Consider the following 19,734-nt stretch of genomic DNA (forward strand, 5'->3'; position numbering starts at 1 on the left):
AGCAACAGTCAAGTCAGGAAAATAAATTAAAACAGCCTTGAAGCTGGAAAGATGATTACTCATTGTTATATTTTCCTTACATAAGCAGCAAGCTCCATAGAGAACACCTTTTGATAATGCTGGGCAGCAAAACCATCTTTCTGGGGAAGTGTGTGTGTGTGAATGTGTGTGCACGCAGGGCAGAAACAGCACAGGACCAGACTCTTCCCTGTCTCTGAAAACATTTCCATATGTTTCCACTGACCCAGCTCACCCCACACTGTATTCTGTCACAGAGACATTTCTTTTTCTCCCTGCACTTCAGACCAATGAAACATCATAGCCATGTATACACTTATAAATCCTTAATTTACAGCCCTTGTAAAAATCTTCTGCCAAGATGAAAAGCTGGAACTTCAGACAGCAGAGCCAGAGGAGAAAGGAAACAGCTCCATGGGACGTGTATACCCTGACGCCCTCCTTCCTACTTTCATCTGTGCTTTGTAGGACTTTGCTAAATGAATTTGTTTGTGCCATCTTTGGGCTCATGGATACTCCTACTGAATTACAGCTGCACCAGTATAAGCCTGGGCATGCTGCTGTGTGGTGGTACTGCTGTATGCAACAGAGGTATCATTTCTGAGCCATCTCGGAACTAGGTAGCAGAGCCCTGAAAACACCATGGACGAGTGTAGTGTCCTGGGCTTCTGGCAGGGTGAAACAGCTCTTAGGGAAAAGGCTTTGAATTTGGAAACAGCAGAGTTTGAGCACTGATAAAAAGCGACAATCACAAGACAAACAGAATGGCCAGAGATCACCAGTCAGCTCTGGGCCCCTGCAAGGAAACCTTCCCACAGAAATGCCACATCCTGTTCAAGGCCAGGTTGGACACAGGGGCTTGGAGCAACCTGCTCTAGTGGAAGGCGTCCCTGCCCATGGCAGCAGGTTGGAACTGGATGAGCTTTTAGGTCTCTTCCAACCCAAACCATTCTGTGACTCTATGATTCAACCCAATCACCTGCTGATCACACAGGGCCTGATTTTGTCCAACCGCTCTGTGGAGCACTGAGCACTCTGAAGTGTTTTTGTTGTTTCACCACTAGTTACATGGACACCGAGCTCTCACCCGGAGCCATCAGAAGTGTGTTCTGCAGCACGGCAAGCATGAGATACCTGAAAATGCAGACAAACTGCTACTGCCCAGCCTGCAGACCAGCAGCACCCTGCATTCCCTGCCCAAAGCACTTCTACACTGCTTTCACCTCAATCCCAATGAAGCCAATGTGATACTAAGGTAGACAAATTAATTCCATTACCTTTCTGATTCAAACATAAGCTCCAAGGAAAACCCCATTTCTGTATGCAACAGGCTCTCAGTCTCTGCTGCTCCTCCATTAGCAGTACCAGGGTATTTTTCTTCAGGCCATTTATAAGAAAATTTAGACTTGCTCTAACATATCTAGTAACACCTTAATCGCCTTACTCAAGAAGCATGGAACTGCAGAACTGATTTCTGAATTCAGAATGCAAACTTAGCCAGAACATTACCTTGGGGCCCAGGAGCAAAGCCACACTGAGCAGGAACCATGGAGAGCCTGGGCTCTGCACCTCCTCCTTGCCTTGGCTGTGGTTTACAGAAGACTCTGGCTGGCAGCTGCCTGTCCTGCCTGACCCCAGGTCCAACTAATTCACTCAGAGGAACATCTTCACTTCAGCATTGCTGGTGAAGAGGGGACAATCCCATCATCCAGGAGAGTACACTGCACAGCTCCCATGGCTTCTCCTGGGATCAACCCAAACTTCTTACTCCAACAACAAGGGGGAAGGAGAGGTTGCTTTGCTTGTTACTTTTTATGAAGACAACACACTGCTTTTGGGTCATTTTCCAGGCACCAGGTCTGGAAAATGAAAAAGGACTCTGGTGAATACAGTAACCCAGACATGTTTGCACTGGCTGTTACACTAGACAGTAAACAGGTGACTCAAGCACGGCTTGGCTCCCCTGCGTGAAGGAGTCTGCACAAAGGCCTGGAGTAACCTGACCTGGAGGGTTTGCCCTGCAACAGACACTTATGGATGCTAGCTCTGATTTTCACAAGCTCCTGAGGGAATCTGGTGCCCCAGCTCTCCTAGTAAGCAGAACTTGAGCCCTCGGTTACCTTAAAAAATGAGGATGAAAACTCAAATGAGATGTTAAGAGAGTGGGGGCAAACCCAAGGCAAATAAGCCAGTTCTGTCAAACAGCTGGCAGCGCACCCGGACAAGCTCACATACGTTCATGTGCAATTGCAGATTGCTGTGTTCAAAGGAAGGGCCCCCTGGAATTTGCTCGCTCCAAATCCCAGTCCAGCAGTCTGGCTGGCAGGTTATCAAAAGTCTTGAGTTACCTTCAGGATCATTTCAGCCCGAGTCATGCCTTTCACTACTATCTTCGTGTAGCTGGCAGGAGCCTTCCTCACCACTTGGGACCCAATGGAGGGCAGATCCAGGAGAACCATCTTCAGAGAGTGAGTGTCCAGCAGCAGCTGCAATAGTTAATCACACACTATTATTACCAGGCTCTGTACCAGCTATAATCCAACATCCTTAAAAGTTTAACACTTCCCACATTGGAAAAAATCCCAGTAATTGGACTGCAGGAAGAGGAGGGGCTGACCAATGTAATGTCAAGGAGACACGGTCACCCATGGCTACATATGAGCACCGTTCACTGACTTCAACAGAGCACTGCTCTGCTGACTTCAAATGACTTAATGTGCCAGATGCTGAGCTGCCATAAGGCAGAGATTTCCATCCACTCCTCTTCCCCTTAACAGTATAAAGTGAAACAATCTTGATTACCTGTAGCCATATCATTATTTAGATATCGAGGTCAAATGAATTAACACCATGCTTTCTCCTGCCCCCAACCACCCACTGTGCCAGGTTTTCTGCTTTACTCAACCACTTGATATTAAGATTTTTCTTCAAAAAGAAAGCTGCAACACAAGACAGCTCCATGGAGAACTGCTCAATACCCTGTGTACACTGAAACTCACAGCCTGCATGTTGCTTTTCACTGTACAAGTGGCTAAATAAGCAGCAAGGAGCAGCCATGAAATTTAGCCCAGACAAGCACTGATGACAAAATGCTGTGGGTTAGGTTTCTTGTAACAAAATTACCCCAAATACCACACTCTTCTGATTGCACAGGGTATGTTTAAAGAAGTAAGGCCAGACCAGTGAAGGACAGAATCCAAAATCAAACTAGAGGCAGAGGAGCACAACTGGTTTACGCATCAATGAGGGAGAGCTCTGTGGCTGTCAGCACACCCAGTGCATTCCCTGCAAAGGGGCTCTCAGGACCACATGGAAACTTGTTCTTCTCGAGCAACACACAACATTATGGGCCCTTCAGAACCCCTCAGCAATCACCGTGGACAATCTGAACATTTATGGTACAGCTTTCAGCACACGTGGGAATTCAGTGCAAACACAAAGGACTGAGCTGAGGAGGAGGGATGCTGGATCACACCACTTCAAATCTGGTCCCTGTTATCTACAGCAGCGTATCATTGCTGTGTGCTGCCTGTTTCACGGTTTGCATGAGATGAATCAATGCCATCAATCTCATCCTGGTAAGCCAGGAAACCACAGCACAAATGAGCAGCTCTGTGCACCCCTGCTGGAGCCTCAGGCTGTCATAGCTGGATTCCTGTATGTCTATGAGCGACCCCATAGATGAAGATTTTTCCATGGTTGGAGAATTCACATCTTTCCCACGTAAACTCTCTCATGTCTAATAGGAGTTTTGTGCATTCTGCAGCTTTCCCACAGATGCAGCACTTGCAGGCTCTGTCCACTCACCCTATTTCCCCCTGTTATCCATTCCAGGTCCCTGGCATTACTGTCTCACTGCCAAAGCTTGCTGAGACAGAGGATTGTCAAGTCAGAGATACAAACACAAAGTGAAACCCTACAGGTCTTGTTCCCTGCACTGAACACTTCCATAAATAATGCTCTTGTGCCTAGATTTCAAACATGATTATTAGGAAACAGCACTGTATTTAGAACAGGAAAGGCCTAGAAAGCATATTCTACAGCAACATCTGCACCAGAGAAAAACTGGTGTGGAAAGATGCTGGTGGGTGACCAGAGGTGTGTTCAAAAGATGCTAAAGCAACTGAGGACCTATATGCTGCAGAGCCAGAGGAGATCAGCTTCTGAAGACCTCTGTACATCTAACCCCAGGAAGGTATGTCCCACTTATAAATGACATATTCACTGTGAATCAGGCTAACAAAAACCTTCCCAGCCTGCTTTAAAGAAGCAAATTGGGCCTGTTATTCCAATCCAGTAATGTTAAAACCTTTTAACATTAAACACAAACCCACCGCTGGCAACTGGTTAATCAGTTTAGATGGTTATTAAGAAAAAAGACTTTGTTTAATCACTCTCAGGTCTGCTCACTGCACAAGATGAACAGGAACTCCGCTTCACTCATTTGCTTCCCATTAAAAAAGAGAAGGGTTTTGATGTAAAGCTCCTGTTTCATTTTGCAGACACACACTGCTCAGAACCCATCTTTGATGCCTAAAACCCAAGCAGCTTTTAAGGCCCTGATTTAAAGTTCATAGCAGTGCCATTAGGGACAATTCTGCTTTTGTTTAATTAGCCCACAAGGAAGCAGCTGCTTGTGTAGGGGACAGCTGAGAACCTCCCTCATTCAAACCTCATCCTCACAGAGCAGCAGGGTCCCAGCCCACAGGCAGGGGTGAGAGATGAAGGGTCTCAAGGCAATAAATACGCTGCGCTGCCCATGTGCAATTCAGAGACAGGGACTCCTGTGAAAGGGCAGTACTTCAACAGAAATGCACGAGTTAATGCAAGAGGCATTAATTCAATGTGCTTCCTTCCCTGAGATTGTACCTCACCATCTTGCAGTACCTACAGCTCTCAGTATAACAGGGAGGCAGGCTCATGGGAGAAAGCTGGGGAGTCCTGAGTCCCAGATGCTGGGTGGTCACTTCCCTGGGTCTCAGTCACTGAGTAGTAGAGGTGGGGACAGCTCTTCCCCGCTATGCTGCAGTGTTTGACATGTATTTGCAATGCCTGAGGAAGCAAGGCCTGGAAGGCATTTATGCAGGAAAGAAACTGTCCTGTCTTCAGACACTGCAGCACCCCTTGCCCACAGAAACAGGGCCTCCATTTAGCCTTTTCTTTTCCCAGACAAAATAGAGAAAACTCTGCTCTGTACCTCCACAGCCCCATCCTTCCTGCACAGCTCTGAGGGGAGGAAGACAGCAACCATCCATAGGCAAACTAGAGGAGGCAAAAATCTAATTGTACTCACTGGAACTCAGCCAGGACACAGACTCTGGCAAAACTACACCAGGCTGCAGAGGAGCTCATGAGGACATCACCCTCCAGAGGAGTCTCCCACAGCTTCACTTTCTCAGAGAGGAAGGAGCCAGCACATAGGACCAGAGCACACAGTCCCTGAGAGGATGCAGCATTGCTCTGCTGGAGTATTGCTGTTTGAACTCCTGAGCTGAGAAACTGCCTGGACACCTGGGGTTTTGGTTTGGGGTTGTTGCTGGGTTTTTTTTGGTAAAGTTTTCCTGTTGTCTCACTTCCCCTCCAAATGATGCTTCCTCCAGCAATTCCTTTTAAGGAGCATACATACGTGTGAATAAAGGATTAAAGCCATTACTGCACAGGCCTTCCTCACTGCCCACCCTTCACCCTGGCACTTCTTGAAGAGAAGGAAAGAGGAAGCATATCTCAACCAGCAGCTATGAGTTGACCATGCCCCAGCTCTTCTGAGCAGAGAAGTGATAGGCTTAAGTTTAACCAAGGGAGAAGGCACAGAAGCAGCAGAGGGAGATTTGAGAAAGGATGCGGCAGAAAATAGTCTTCCCGAGGACATGGGAGCTTCTGGCAACAGTTTCTGCCACAAGCAACATTCTTTTCCTTTGTGTGAGCACACTGAAGACAATCTCATCATGACACCACAGACCAGTGTGTAAGAGGTTTGTTGCTGCTGGGCTATCATTAATTTGACTGGCAAAGGAAGAGCTCCTCTGCTTGGGAAGATGCCTAAGGCCCCTCTCCCAGGACAGGTTCAGCTGTGGCAGGATCCCTATAAACCTGCTTCCACTCTGCCCTGTACCAGTGTATCCCTATTGCCTCAGCCGCACCAGAGCTCAGGACACGTAACTTAGCTCTCTGCCCCTTTTGACCAAAAGCTGCCTTGACTTCTTGAACCCAGAAGTCATAAAACAGACAATGCAACTACTTTTTCTTACCTGTTCTGCGCCCACCATGCTGATAGGTTTGCACTTAAAGAGATGGTTAATGAACTTGGGAATGAAGGAGCTGCAGAGATGAAATACAAAATGACACAATTACATGTGAGTATTTGGAGTCATACAGTCTTCTGCAGTAAGAAAGCATGCAAAACCAAGTAAAGATGGCTTTCCATAAAGACACTGTAAGTGCCTGGTTCTCAAGATGATGTCAGACACATTAAGTATAGTAAATAAAAACCCAACAAACCCTAGGTACAATTCTTTTGCTTTAATCCATACTGATTAGTTAATTGAGAAGTTGCACACATACTCTATGTCAATAAATTGCTATAAACTACATGAAGTACTACACTACAAGGTCAAGAACAAGCAAACTATTGTAAATAATAAACACAGCAACACACCAGGATTAGCACAGCTATTCACAGAGGAGAAGAATCCAGAACCTACAATTTACTGCATACAAGTAATTCCATAACATGCATATTACACCCTGAACTTGAGGTCCGGCCAAGGCTGGAGGTCTGCTGGGCCCTGGACACTCACACAGAAAGGCACTCATCCAAAAACCTCCTGGCCAACACAATCAAGACAAGAAAAAGTTTTGTGAAAACACCATTACCCTGTTTTACTAACGTGGACTTCAGACTCAGAAGAACAACTAAGGTACGTATACTCAAGTGGGGAGAATCTGGCAAGGGTGGAAGCCCAATATTTGCCAACACACTCCAGAGCACCAGCTCTGGTTTTAGCTTTCTGCTTCCTTTTAGGCTTTGTGGTAATTTCCTCAGTGGAGAAGCAGATGCTCCCTTCTAGCAGATGCGCTGGCTGAGCACCTGCAAGACAAGCTCCTGCCCAACCTACTCTACTGAGGTGCAGCACCAGGAAAACTCAGGAGCTGAACGTGAGAAGGGCTGTCATGAACAACACAACCTCTGTCAGGACCACACTGCTCATACCCTTGGTCTTCCTTTTGCTGCCTTGTTTTTCAATGTACTCTGCTTCTTTCACATGGCCTTCTTTGGCTGAATGCCTACCAGGCTCATGTTTCCAGGACCTTGCCATGACCTGGTGGCAGGTCTTAGATTTTAATGACACTGTTCTAAGTTCATGTACGTTGGTCTGGTTTTTTTCCTTTTTGAATGAGGAGCCATTTATGATGATGATCTAAATTCAGTGTGGTTTCCCCCTTAATCTGTCAAGCTATTTGTTTCCTTCTCACAAAGCAAGGAGCATGGACAGCATCTTGTTTGTCTTGCCACCTGTTTTCCAAGCCAGGACATTTATTTTTTGCCCTTTCTCATGGAAGAATGACAAAAGCGTAAGTCAGGCAGAGAGCATGCCAAGCTGCTGAGAAAATCCAAAGAAATGGTTCAAGGAAGAGTCCAAGCAAAGGTTCCTTCCTTTCCCCTTCTCTCAGACACAGCCACGACCTCTTTCAGTGAATCATCCTTTCCTGGAGAGGCATCAGGGAGAACAATTTCAAACTACTATTGAGAACCAGCTACTGGGCTGCCCCAAACAGCTTTGAATTTGACCACCAGAGAAACAACCTTGGCAACAAAACACAAATAAGAGGAGGGAAACAAGCCCTATCTCCTCTTGCACAAAAGCGTGACAGCAGAGATGCAATATATCTGGTTTAAAATCCATTTTTCAGGGGCACAGCTAATTCCCGGAGGGCAATTAAGAGTGCTAAGCACAGCTGGAGCTTAGGTGATCCTATAAAATGATCAATGGGTAGCAGCTCTGGGTGCAGCACCTTGCTACAAGCTGAAGAGAGCAAGAAATTAACTCTATCTTTGATCTTGCAGCTAGGTCCAACTGTCCTTCCCTCTGTGAGGTCAGACATGGAGCTAATGCTCATGTTCTATATGAGCGAGCCTCTCTTTTTAGAGGGTGGCAGACCAGCAGCCAAAGGACCCCCCCCCCCCCTTTTTTTAATCTTCTATGTAACCACATGGTCTCCCATAGACAGCTCTCTGTCTTGCATGAAACAATTCCCAGGCCCCTTAGGATGGCCACCCACAATCAGTGCAGAAGGGTAAAGTGACCTCCCATCCCCACATGCCTGTTATTTCACGCTGCCTTATTGGAAACAGCTTCTCAACTCCAGCAGGACAGACAAGACAAACCATAAGAACCAAGGGCTGCTCTCGTATTTTGGGAGCTTTTTCTGGACAAGCAGAGACCATCAAGCGCAGTTGCACTTAACTGAAAAATTCACTTGAGTCTCTTGCCTAGGCTGGACTCAGTGCTTGGCTCTCTCAGCATACAGCAGGCAATCCTGATGAAAATAATACGTGCGAATTCAATGTTAATGCTCTGCACGAGGCTTTGTACTCTAAATGCCTTCACTCCCTGCACATCCACAGAGCTAGATTGGATGCCAGAATTCATTTACAGTTTCAGCTATAAAACCAAATCCAGCAAACCCTCCATAGAAGCAGACGAGTCCCCAGCATAATAATAAAGCAGTGCAAGACAGATTAGGAACCTAAAGCAGAGAAACCACAGCATCTGAGAGGCTCCCATCCAGTGGGAGTGGCTCTGCCAAAGCCTGTGCTTTCCTAATCCCCTGCACTGCTGATGCATCAAACACAATGCCTTGCTAAGCAAGGCAGACAGAGATGCAACCACAGTCTTGCCTGTCTGAAGGAAGATGAGCTACTGCAGGGCATCATTCAAAGCATCCTGGTGTCACTGAGTCACTGCAGCTGAGAAGGGTTTTGCTTTATACCCTGCTCCAAGGCAGTGACCAACCCTTGCAGCTTGGCCAGGCTTAGCTCAGCTCACTGTTTCCAAACCTCCAGGAGCCTCCTTGTCACGATCTTCTTCCACCCAACTCCTCTCACTAAAAGCACGATGCAAAGGCCAGAACTGGAAGGGTGCCTGCTGCAGTTACCCACCACGCTTGCCTGTTTGTAATGGATGAGCCGTTATTCTGGCGAGGGGGAGAGCTGTTTGTTTTTCCTGCCTCTCGGTTCTAATCTCTTCCTCATTGAGGTCAGGTCACAGACTTCCCAAACACATCCCTGCGTAGCAGCCATGGCTTCACCACTGTGGTTTTTTATTTCAAAGGATAAGGACTGAGGTGCAGCGAGACCAGAGCCCCTCACCCTGCCTAAAAGTGCCTCCCGGAAAGCTGGCTGCTTCTCACTACTTCATAGGAGTGAGGGTTGCATATTGGTCAAAACAAAACAAAAATGACAAATTAGGTTACAGGATTGATGCCATTTTTGATGGCCATTTTTCTTCTTGCAGACTTGGCTCAGATCCCTCAGTTTTAAATTTAGTGACTTTAGATGCCTTCTCCCCTGTGGTCCTGTAACTCAACACTAGCGCTTTATACAATCCATTAGAGCTGAGAAGTGGCTGGCAGTTCAAAAAGATACAGACATTAACATATGGAGAAGTACAATGCCTGTTAAAAGGATTTTCAGTGTTGTGGAGCACACAAAAGGCCAGGTATTTATACTGGGCAGGCAAGCATATTCCATAAGAATTCAGAGCTTCCAAAATACAAATGTTTGCATGCATTAAAATGTCATCAGCATTTCAAGTACATCAATACACCCTCACCACTGCGCTAGTTCTCTTTAAATCCAAATTGTACAGAAGAACTCTAAATAGGATCTGGCAAAAACAATCCTTAGGAACCAAATTTTCACTTCTCCACCTGATTCACAGCACAGTGAACTCAGGACTGTGTCTTCATTTTAAAGTGCTGCAGATCAGAGCTGTAGTTGTCTTAAAAAAGGTTTTGAAGCAGAATGGTAGTTTTGCAGGTTTCTGTGCTCAACTATAGAACAAGCCATGACGAAGGCACTTGGCTTAGATGTTCATTTTATCCTGAGTTTACTTGATATGCACTTAGCAATAAAGTTAAAAGGGAGGCAACTAAGCTGAGGTATTAAGAGTGTGCTCTGAACAGCTGAGTAAATGGGGTTTTTTCTTTATCGCCATGTTAGTGATACAAAATTCAAGTGAAATCACATAGAAGGCTTAAGTGCAATAAATTTTCACTGAGACAGCATTTCAAACAGTGATTATGGGCAACGTCATAATATGATTTATCAGTAACTGTTCCTTAATGCAAGCTAACGAGTACCCTGAGATAGAAAAGGGGAATGAAACTCTTAGGTCAGCCTCCCTGCTGTGAGAGCTAACAGTTCTCAGGAGAGCCTGCTGCATCCTTCCCTGCTGAAGCAGGAGCTGAAGCTCCAGTCTCAAACCCACACAGTAACTGCCAGGCCACAGTTTATTTCAGGATGATTAGGTTATTGCAGATGAATGAAACGTTAAGGTATTTTAGAGTGACACATGATATGTATGGCACAGCTCACAAGTCCACCAGCAGAGTCACATGCAACACCAAAAGCAGCAGCTACAACTGGCAGAGTCCTCCTGAGGTTTTTTCTTGGGGCATTGGCATGCAAAGCTCTGCTGGCCACAGGCAAGTAGGGAAGAGTTCCAAGTATCTTCCCAAAGAACTGAATTCTTGTTTCAGACACACAGCTTCAAAGTTTGGGTGTCCAACAGATACTGGAGAGCTCAACCCTAAACCCAGAGGCAAGGGGCATTTCTGTCTCATCTTCCAGTTCTTTCACAATGCTCAACATTAAGTGATTTGACAGGAAAATACTTAGAATATTCTCCAAAATCTGAACTACTCCCCTGAATATTCCCCTCCTTAGTGAACTATTTTTGCACAGAAAAGCAGCTTTTGGACTGTCAAGGTAGAATATACTCATCACACATGCCCTCCTTACAGGGAAATAGGTATTTTAGAAGCTATATTAAATTAAATGACGCACCAGATTTCTTAGTACCTGGAAACACCACAGCCTCTTATCACTGGAAGGAAAGTAGGTTCCCAGAGTAGGAGTCATATCTAATTCAGACATTCAAAGCCTTTTAAAGATGTCCAACACAAAACTTTCTGCACTTGGCAAAGAGTAGGCAGTGATCATCACAATATTTTATGGGATGGTTTAGCTATGTAGGGAAGAACCAATCAACAGAAATATCTGAGAAAATCTGCCTCAGCAGGAAACTTGAGACAAGAAACTGAAGTATCTTTTAACCTTGACCTTGCCAGCAGCTGCTGGTGTTTGCTGCCCTAACCCACGTCCCTTTGTGCCCTCTTTGGATGTTCACCCAGACACCAACAGCCATGATGCTGCACTCTAGAAAGCAAACAGATGATCACGTACAGGCTAGTGAGAACCAGAGACCTCGATAAACTCTGCCACGTTGGCAACTTACTTTGCAAATTTTATGCAGAACTGAGTGAAATACTTTCTCGTGGAGGCCAGATTGTCACGGATGATGGGGACATTCTGTTTAATGTGGAGAATCACCGAGGTGACATAAGGACTCTGGTCACCGACGTGTTCCACGTTCTGCCACTGCATCTGCACAAAGGGGAAATAACAACCAAAGAGACTGTTCAATTCATTAAGACTCAAGCAATAGGTAAGGAAAACTGTACAAACTTCCTGTCCAAAGATCTCTAAGGAATCATTAAGACACTGCCACTGCAATTCACCACCAAGGTCAAGTTCTTCATCACTACACTGATTGAGCGAAACCTTCCCGCAACAAGACAGAAAGAAAACCCAGAACAGCCCTTTTTTGCACCAGAGTAGAGAGAGGTTGTGACCAGTAACCTATACAAATGGGGACTACTAGGATTAAAAAAGATTTTGGAGCATGCCAGGCTGCCTTAATATTTAACAGTTTCCAGTTTGCCAGGATGAAGTGCCCACATAAATCCTGATTACAGGCATTTGAGAAAATATCTGCAAGCTTGCAAAGTCTGGATTCCTGTATGGCAGCCAAGACTTTAATACGGGTGAGACTGATGACAGATAGATTGAAGAGGTAGAAATACTCTTTAAAATCCAGCACAGCTCACACCAAAAACACTTCTTGTGTACAAGCTGCGGTGCTTCAGCTTATCCTAAATTCACAACAAAAAAATATAAACCAAGAAGAGTTACTCAACCTCCCATTTTGTTTTCATTTACAGTCAGCAGAAATGCAACAGAATAGTCCCTGTGAGCCAGATGTGTGACTGCCCTGACTTTCTCTGAGCCTTATTTGCAGTGGGTACACAGTGAGTACACAATGTAAGTTGTGGGAAAAAAAAAGAAGAGATAATTGTGTAGACTGGCCAAGCACCCATGGATATAGCAACGTTTCACCAAGGAACTCCAGCATCCAGAAAAGCACTCATAGCTCTGCTACTGTTCAGAGACCACGCACTCCGCAATGTTCTCCAACTAACTGGAGATGCTGTGCCTCGTGCTGGAGATGAAACAGGAGGAAAACAGGTAAGAAATTAGGGTAGGAAACTGGGCACATGTGGAAGATGAGCTTTTCCTTTTGAGGGGTATTTGCCCTCAAACTTGTTTTCTCAAGTTCTGGATTTTGCGTGCACAAGTTTTTTATTCCTGGTTTTAATTCAATTATGGCTACTTTGTCCCCTGCAACCCAGCCAGTTCAATTCCATCCAAACAACTTAACAGGCAAGAGAAGCCAAATTCTTTGCAAAACCACAATGTCTGGGAGAGTCTACACATGTCCTACCAAAGCTGTCTTTATTGAAACCAAACAAACAAAACCCCAGCCTGCTCATTTCACATTACCCAGGAAGCAAGCAGGGATCCCTCTCTCATCACCTGCTCTATGGGGTTTTCATTCCATCTTTCATTTGAAGATAGCTCAAGAGACAACTGCTTTTCTACTCCTCATGGTACAAACCATATCCAAAGAAAACACTTTGTGCCTAGTTCCCTGATGGATTTGCACGTTCCCAGCGCTGGCTCTTCTTGACAGACAATGATCCTCAACCAACAGACCATCCCCATATAGTGGGAACGGCCAGAAAGTGGGAAGGGACTGCTGAGTTGAATTATTGCAACAATAGAACAGTAGCTTTTTCATTTTGTTGGTCTTCATTCCAAAAGCAATACTTTACAACCAAACCTTTAAAGCATGAATAGTAAAAATAGCCCTTTGTGTGTGTGTATGGGGGTGTGTTTCACCCAAAGAAAAGACCAGTAGCTGCAATGAAAGAAATGGTACACATACTGAAAAGTCATCAGAAGAAATATGAGCCCAACTCTTCTGGTAAAGCTTTGTTCCTGTCATTTTAAATTTACGCCTCTTTTTCCCTCGTCCTATGTTTTTCTTGGGATATCCACATAGTTTACATACACAAGCTGAAAATGAGTCCAAAGAACTGGAGCAGCGAGGCCTCGCACTCGCCGGCCAAAGGGAGAATCCCAGCACGCAGGGTCTCTGACAGCAGCCAAAAGGCACCTGCACACTGCAAGGACATGGGGCAACACAGCTGCCTGCAAGGGGTTCAAAGCTCTGGTGTTACCTTCAGAGCTGGTTTTCACTACAAAAAGCCAGGACTGTCAAGATTTTCGGGTGCTTTCTTAAAAAGGGAGGAGAAAAGAGAAACCCTAAGCAAAACTGGAGTGGTTTGGCACATAAGAAGAGCTGTACTACCTTCTGGGCAAGGCAGGGCCTCAAGAGCATCCCTGGGTCTGCCCAGTTACAGGGGCCCATGTCTCCATATGTCCCTGTGTCCCCAGAAAGCTAGGAATGGAGTGACAGCACCAAACCACGAGCCACCAGGTCCTTCCTCCATGTCCAGCACTGATCTGGGTCTCCAGCAAAGAGGTTGCTTCATGGAAGATGGATCAGTCTCCAAGTCCCCCCATGCTCAGCACTGCCGGTTACAGGCTCCAGACTGGGCATGGGGAACACACGTAACCACCAGGCCAGCACCTTCACCCTTGACCACACATTCCTCATGCAGGAAGAGGTGGGAGAGGAGAGAAGAGCCAGTGGTTGCTGCAGGCAGCAGATATTGCTGCCTTTGAAACTGCCTCCATTGTTTTCCAACACGAGTTCTGGTTTGCACTGTTAACACGCTGCACCTTGTCTGAGTGCTAAAATGCACCCATGGTGACTTTTAATTTGCAGTTGGCAGCTCTGATTGCTCTGCTCTTGGGGTTTTCCTTGTATGTAATGGAGAGATTATTAAAGCGTCGTGTTTAAGCGCTTGCTGGTGTCCACTCAGTTGTAAAGGAAGTAGGAAATTCTGGCTGTGCCAAAAGGTTTTAGCAAAATATAAAACCCCAGCAAGCGATCGACATGAGTCACTAAAATGTCCCCCAGCCCCACTTACCAGCAGTTTTACATAGAAATCGATGCTTAATTCAGCAAGTGAATCAAGGCTTAGCCAGTGCAATCCATAAACTTAATTGGGGCAAAAACATTCCATGCAGATTAGCAGTTCACTTGTCCCAACAATTAAAAATAAGGCACATCAGACAATTTAAGGGCCTGCTATAGATCAGTACAACACATTCTCAGTACTTTGCTCTCCAGAATATGACAGTGGGGTTTTAGGGCAAATTCCTCTCACATCCCGCTTCCCAGCTCCCCATCCTACAGCCGTGTTTAATCACTCTACACCTGCTCCAAAGTTTGAGTAAAGATTAACACCTACACATTTTGTAACATGGGGCCTCCTCATCATTTACCACTTCTTCCAGAACACACAAGGTAAAGAATCAGGGAAACTGAGTACCATTCCCAGTTGAAAGCAATAGTCACAATGCCATTTTCTGTGTTAAATCTCTCTAAGTGGCTTGCAGCCAGAGTTGACTTAGAGGTTTAAGTATTTCTTAATTTACCTCTTATAGTTACTGGACATTTTTGCAAGAAAAAAGAAAAGCCAGACTCCAACAAAGGACTGGGAATGTTCAATCTTGGAGGACACCAGACTTAAGTAAATGAAAAGAAGCTAAACAAAGGAAGAGCCCTAATGGAGTACAGGTCTTTAAATGGACATGCCTTCCCAGTACTTGGAATGGATCAGCCACACAGCCTTTACTCCTTTAATATAGACTGAAATTTTACACTTCCAAACACTAACTCTGCATTTAAATAATCAATCATATGCATTTCTTATTCAACTGTCAGAGTAAAAATCCAGCCCTGAAGGAAAGGAAGGAGGAGGCTGAAGGAAAAAACTCTTACAGCAAACCCAGGTCTAGTAAAAATCACATAAATGTGACTCTGGCTGATGCAAACAGTGGAATGTGTGCACAAATGACAAGTATTTATTTAGCTAATTTCATAACACTTAACTTGTTTATATATCATCAGTCCCATCACATGTGCTGCATTTTACCAGTGTTTCAAAGACAAAAATAAATGGCTGACCAGCTGCTGCTTTCTCAAGGTTGTGGTTTGGGTACAAACAGTCAGAGCTAAGTGATTCAAATACTACTACACTCTGTAGGTTCAGGAGATCTAAGGAACTGACACAGCACACACACAACACCTGAAGTGCTGAGCCCTTCCTAACAGTGTTATTTTACAGGGGAAAAAAAAAATCCTCTTTTCACTTGGAACACATACAAGCTCTATTACCAGCTGCATTCCACTTCAAATATTAGCTGGGGGTGGCGGGGCTAGTTACAGCTGGAATACATCATAAAGCAGAAAGCTATTAAAATTCATGGCAGTGAGACAGTGTGTTGATCCTACAAAAATGGAGCTCTATGTTTAATATTTCTAATTAAAAAAAAAAATTGTTCAATCCACTTTTGTTGTCTTCACCTCTGTCTAAAGCAGTCTGGGTTTTCATAATACTTTGGCAAGAAGACACAGCTCTGCATTTCAAACATATAAAAGCCAGCAGTGTAACTGCAACAAAATCCTTAAGCACTAATCATATGGGCCTCCCTAGGAATGGCTCCATATGTCCTTGAGAGGATCACAGAAGCAATAGGGCTCAATCTCAGTTCCTTATTACCCTTTGAGTACCTCCATTTAACAGCCACAAACAACCAGGCTAGTAAAACTCCTTGTCAAAGAACACAAAGAACAGCAAACAAGAAGCTGTAGTTGAAATTTCATGCTAACAAAAGTTTTCCCAATTTTAAAGGATCTCACTGGCATTAGGAGTGAAAAATAAAGCCTTATGTACTTACAGAAAGTATTTGTGTGTTTATTGTGTTGCAAAAGACTCAAAGCTCTAATCTGAACAGCAAGAGGTTTTGGAGTGAAGGATATACTTATAAATAGAGCAATTGCTGCTCTAAGAAGCAAGACAAAATCAATATATAGCAAAAGGGTATGTCAACTGTGAAATAAAGCCATCAAAGCAACCAAGAACTTCATGTGGATCTTAAGGGTACCTCTTCCCAAAACAAATCCACACCCTACCTTGCTCATAGCAGTCAGGGCAGGGTCACAGGCTGCATCCAGGTCCTGCACTAACAACTGTATGCTGTTGGAGATCACACTGCAAAAAAGAGTCAAGCATGAGTTTTAGAACAGTACTGAGTGACACAGTGCCAGAACTGGCTTTATTTGACTGTGAAAGGCGGAAAATCATCTACTGGCTGACAGTTGCATTATGCTGTGAATATACATGGCTAAAACTTGTACTGAAAAGGAGCTGGGAATTTCTACATGCTGTTCATCAGGGAGCTACACAATAGGCTTTAGCGTAGCGAAAACAGTTTAACAGCAGACCTTTCTCTGTTTTGACACATGGAGGGAGCTGGAGATCAAAGGTGTCACACTGGGTAACCCCCAACTTCACATCAGGAAGAAGAAGAACCCCCAAGAATACAAGCCCAGACTTGGATTTGCCTTCAAATTTAATACATAAAACTAAAATTTTATCATCACTCCACTTACTCACAGCCAATATTCTACTATTCACAGAAACTTGCAAAGAGGGTTTCAAAAAGTACATCTGCATGAGTTCTGAACTCCCATTTGAGAAGATCAAGGCAGATGTCTTATTTACACTATGTCTAGGATTGCTGCCATCCATTGTTAGAGTTTCTCAAAGACATATACCAGACTAAAGAACACATTAGTCAAACACATTTCCTTCCCTCTTTTTTTCTTAACAGCACAATATTGCTTAGTGACATATTTGATGCCACCATATTATGATGGGCATAAAGGTGCAAACGATCCTAAAAAAACAACCAAGAAACATTGTCTGCAACAGCTCAGACCACCCTCGAGGGCACATAACCAAGTACTCACATTACAACTTCTGCTAGAAGTAACAAGTGACTGTGTTTCACTGAGTTAAGTACAGTTTTTAAAGAAGTGTAAACCTTAAATCTGCCACAGATAGCTGTTTACAACTTTGGGATTATATATGTAAAAACTGGATTTTACTTTTGCTCTTTCTCATGATGGCAGCATAGATGGGAATTGCAGATCTGTAAGAAATCTGACCAATACCTCTTCCAAACAGTTTTCCTCCCCCTCATCTTCTTTTTGAAGTTCTGGGTACTACTGTGGAGTTCACTCTTCAAAATAGTTTTAAATATCCACCTCCTCATTGAGATATGGTATCACCCACTCTTCATTCTGCTGCTGGGAGCTGGGTCGTGTTCTTCCCTGCAACCCACAGAGGTTTTCTGTTCCCCTTCCTAAAGCTCTAGTACACAGAGTCTGGAACAGGCTGGCAAGTAAAGGAGTGTTCCTTCAGAGCAATTAATTTGTTTGTAAAGGCAAACTCATCCAAAATTAGTTGGAAAAGTTAGTCTGGGAGATGAAGTGAATACTGTCTTCAAGTTATACGATCTAAAACTTGCATCGGGATAAAAAAAGCCTGTGACCATTTCTGCTGGTGCTTCTGCTTCTGCTGGGCACTATAGGATTTACTGCCTTGGGGGATTCCACTAGTTGGACTGAAATAATGCCTCTTGGGCACAGCTGACTCCTGCAGGGCACCTGTTGTCAGTGACTTTAAGAAAAGAGCTGTGATTCAGCACCAAAATGCAACACAATCCTGTCAGTGGAAGAAAAGCGACCTCATCACTAGTGTCCACACATCAGGAGTCTGTTCCAAGTGCAGGCTCTCACCTAAAACCCACAAAATTGCAGTCAGGGAGAAAAAACTATTTGTCTACTCTTCAAAATAAATACTGGCTGTAGAGGGTGAAGGGTGCAGCAAGAAAGTGGTGTTGCAAACATAAAGCATCATGACATGGTTCTGCCAGAAGCCACTTCACATCTTTGCCCCAGGCAGCACACGTAACAGTACTTCAGGAGCAGTTAATGAATCCTCAGACAATCCCTGACAGATGCACAGATCGGGAAGCTGAGGCCATAAATGAGCAGTATAGTAAGCTCTTAGTACAGTATGTTCAACACTTCAGGCCTTCAAGGGGTCTCTAAACACTACCCATGACCTCACAACAGATCAGTAGGGCAGGGGGGTGGGAATCAGAGATTTCTGGATTTAAATGACAATAATTTTTTTATTTTTGAACTTCAAGAAGAGCTCATTTTTCCAACATAGCTATAGAAAATTTTTAGCCACCCCAGGGGTAGCCCCTCCATCTCACGTCAATCGCTTTATACACATCTGGGGTGGTTCTGCACTCTCCTTTCTGCAAAGGTAGAACACTTTCCAGGGTGTGTAAGCAGCAATGTTTTATCACTCTCTTTATGACTGTGCCTAACAAGACATCAAATCCCAAAAGAAACAACTTGTTCAATGTTGAATGAGCAAACGCCAGAGAGTTTTATAGCTATGACTTACACTGACAGAAGACTGGACAAAGCACTACATTGGAACAGACTGAAAGTCAATTAAAAAGCCTCTGTTACAAGATGCATCAGGGCTGTCAGCTGAACTTTAAAGCTGTCCAAAACAGCGAACGTGAGCTACACGTTTAAACAGTTTCCAAAACATATCATACTGGCTGCCTACAATCAACCACCTCATGAGGCAGCCACAGTGGAAACAGCAGCAACCCAAGGCAGCTGGCTTTTGATGGACAGGTCATGAGAAAATACAAAACTCACCCTTGACTTGACCATGTTAAGAAAACCCCATCATAGGGCATATTTTATTTCTGCTTCCCAGCTATCTTGCTTGCTTTGGCTTAGTGGACACAGCAACCCCAGATTTTGATCAGGGATTTACCCTTAAAAAGGTCTGAGAAATATCTAAAGGGAACGGAGTCTCTGCAGCCTGGAATGGAGCCTGAGACCATGTGAAAAACCTGGATGGAGATTCAGTGGGATCCTGCCCACTGGAGCAAGAGAGGAGGAATCATAGGAAGGGAGACCTCTGAAAAAAAATCTTACTGCTGTGTGGGCTGAATCTTAGTTTCAGGGAGGAGGAGAGCTGCTGATAGGGATTATTTTCCCAGCTTTACCAAGGTTTTCTTTTGTCTGATGTGAGGCAAAACAATTTTTTTTTGCCTCAATTTCCTTCTCTCAAAAAACATTCAATCTGTTTGTCAGTGGTGGAGAGGATGTCAGAAGGGAATATTTTTAGCATCGTTACGTGAAAAGTTATTTTAATGAACGATAATCTTCTCTCAATTATAATCCCCAAATATAAGATTGGATCAGTCTTTTATGTCATCTGAAATGGGGTTTGATC

At 44.4% G+C, this 19,734-nt stretch overlaps 1 protein-coding gene across 4 annotated transcripts in view; it reads right to left on the reverse strand.

Annotated features, from left to right (window-relative positions):
- Nucleotides 1-19,734, reverse strand: part of VPS53 (VPS53 subunit of GARP complex) — a 67,338-nt gene that overhangs the window by 4,084 nt on the left and 43,520 nt on the right. For all 4 annotated transcript variants that reach the window (XM_062623461.1, XM_062623459.1, XM_062623458.1 and 1 more), the window contains 4 exons: nt 16,530-16,608; nt 11,538-11,686; nt 6,267-6,336; nt 2,367-2,504 (listed from right to left, as the gene is read on the reverse strand). In XM_062623461.1, coding sequence (XP_062479445.1) covers nt 2,367-2,504; nt 6,267-6,336; nt 11,538-11,686; nt 16,530-16,608 — 436 coding nt within the window. The remainder of the gene's footprint in view (nt 1-2,366; nt 2,505-6,266; nt 6,337-11,537; nt 11,687-16,529; nt 16,609-19,734) is intronic.

The sequence above is a fragment of the Pezoporus occidentalis genome, unplaced genomic scaffold (assembly GCF_034315485.1).
Source record: "Pezoporus occidentalis ecotype Australia unplaced genomic scaffold, CSIRO_AGI_Poc_V1 ctg253, whole genome shotgun sequence".
Classification (NCBI taxonomy): Eukaryota; Metazoa; Chordata; class Aves; order Psittaciformes; family Psittacidae; genus Pezoporus; species Pezoporus occidentalis.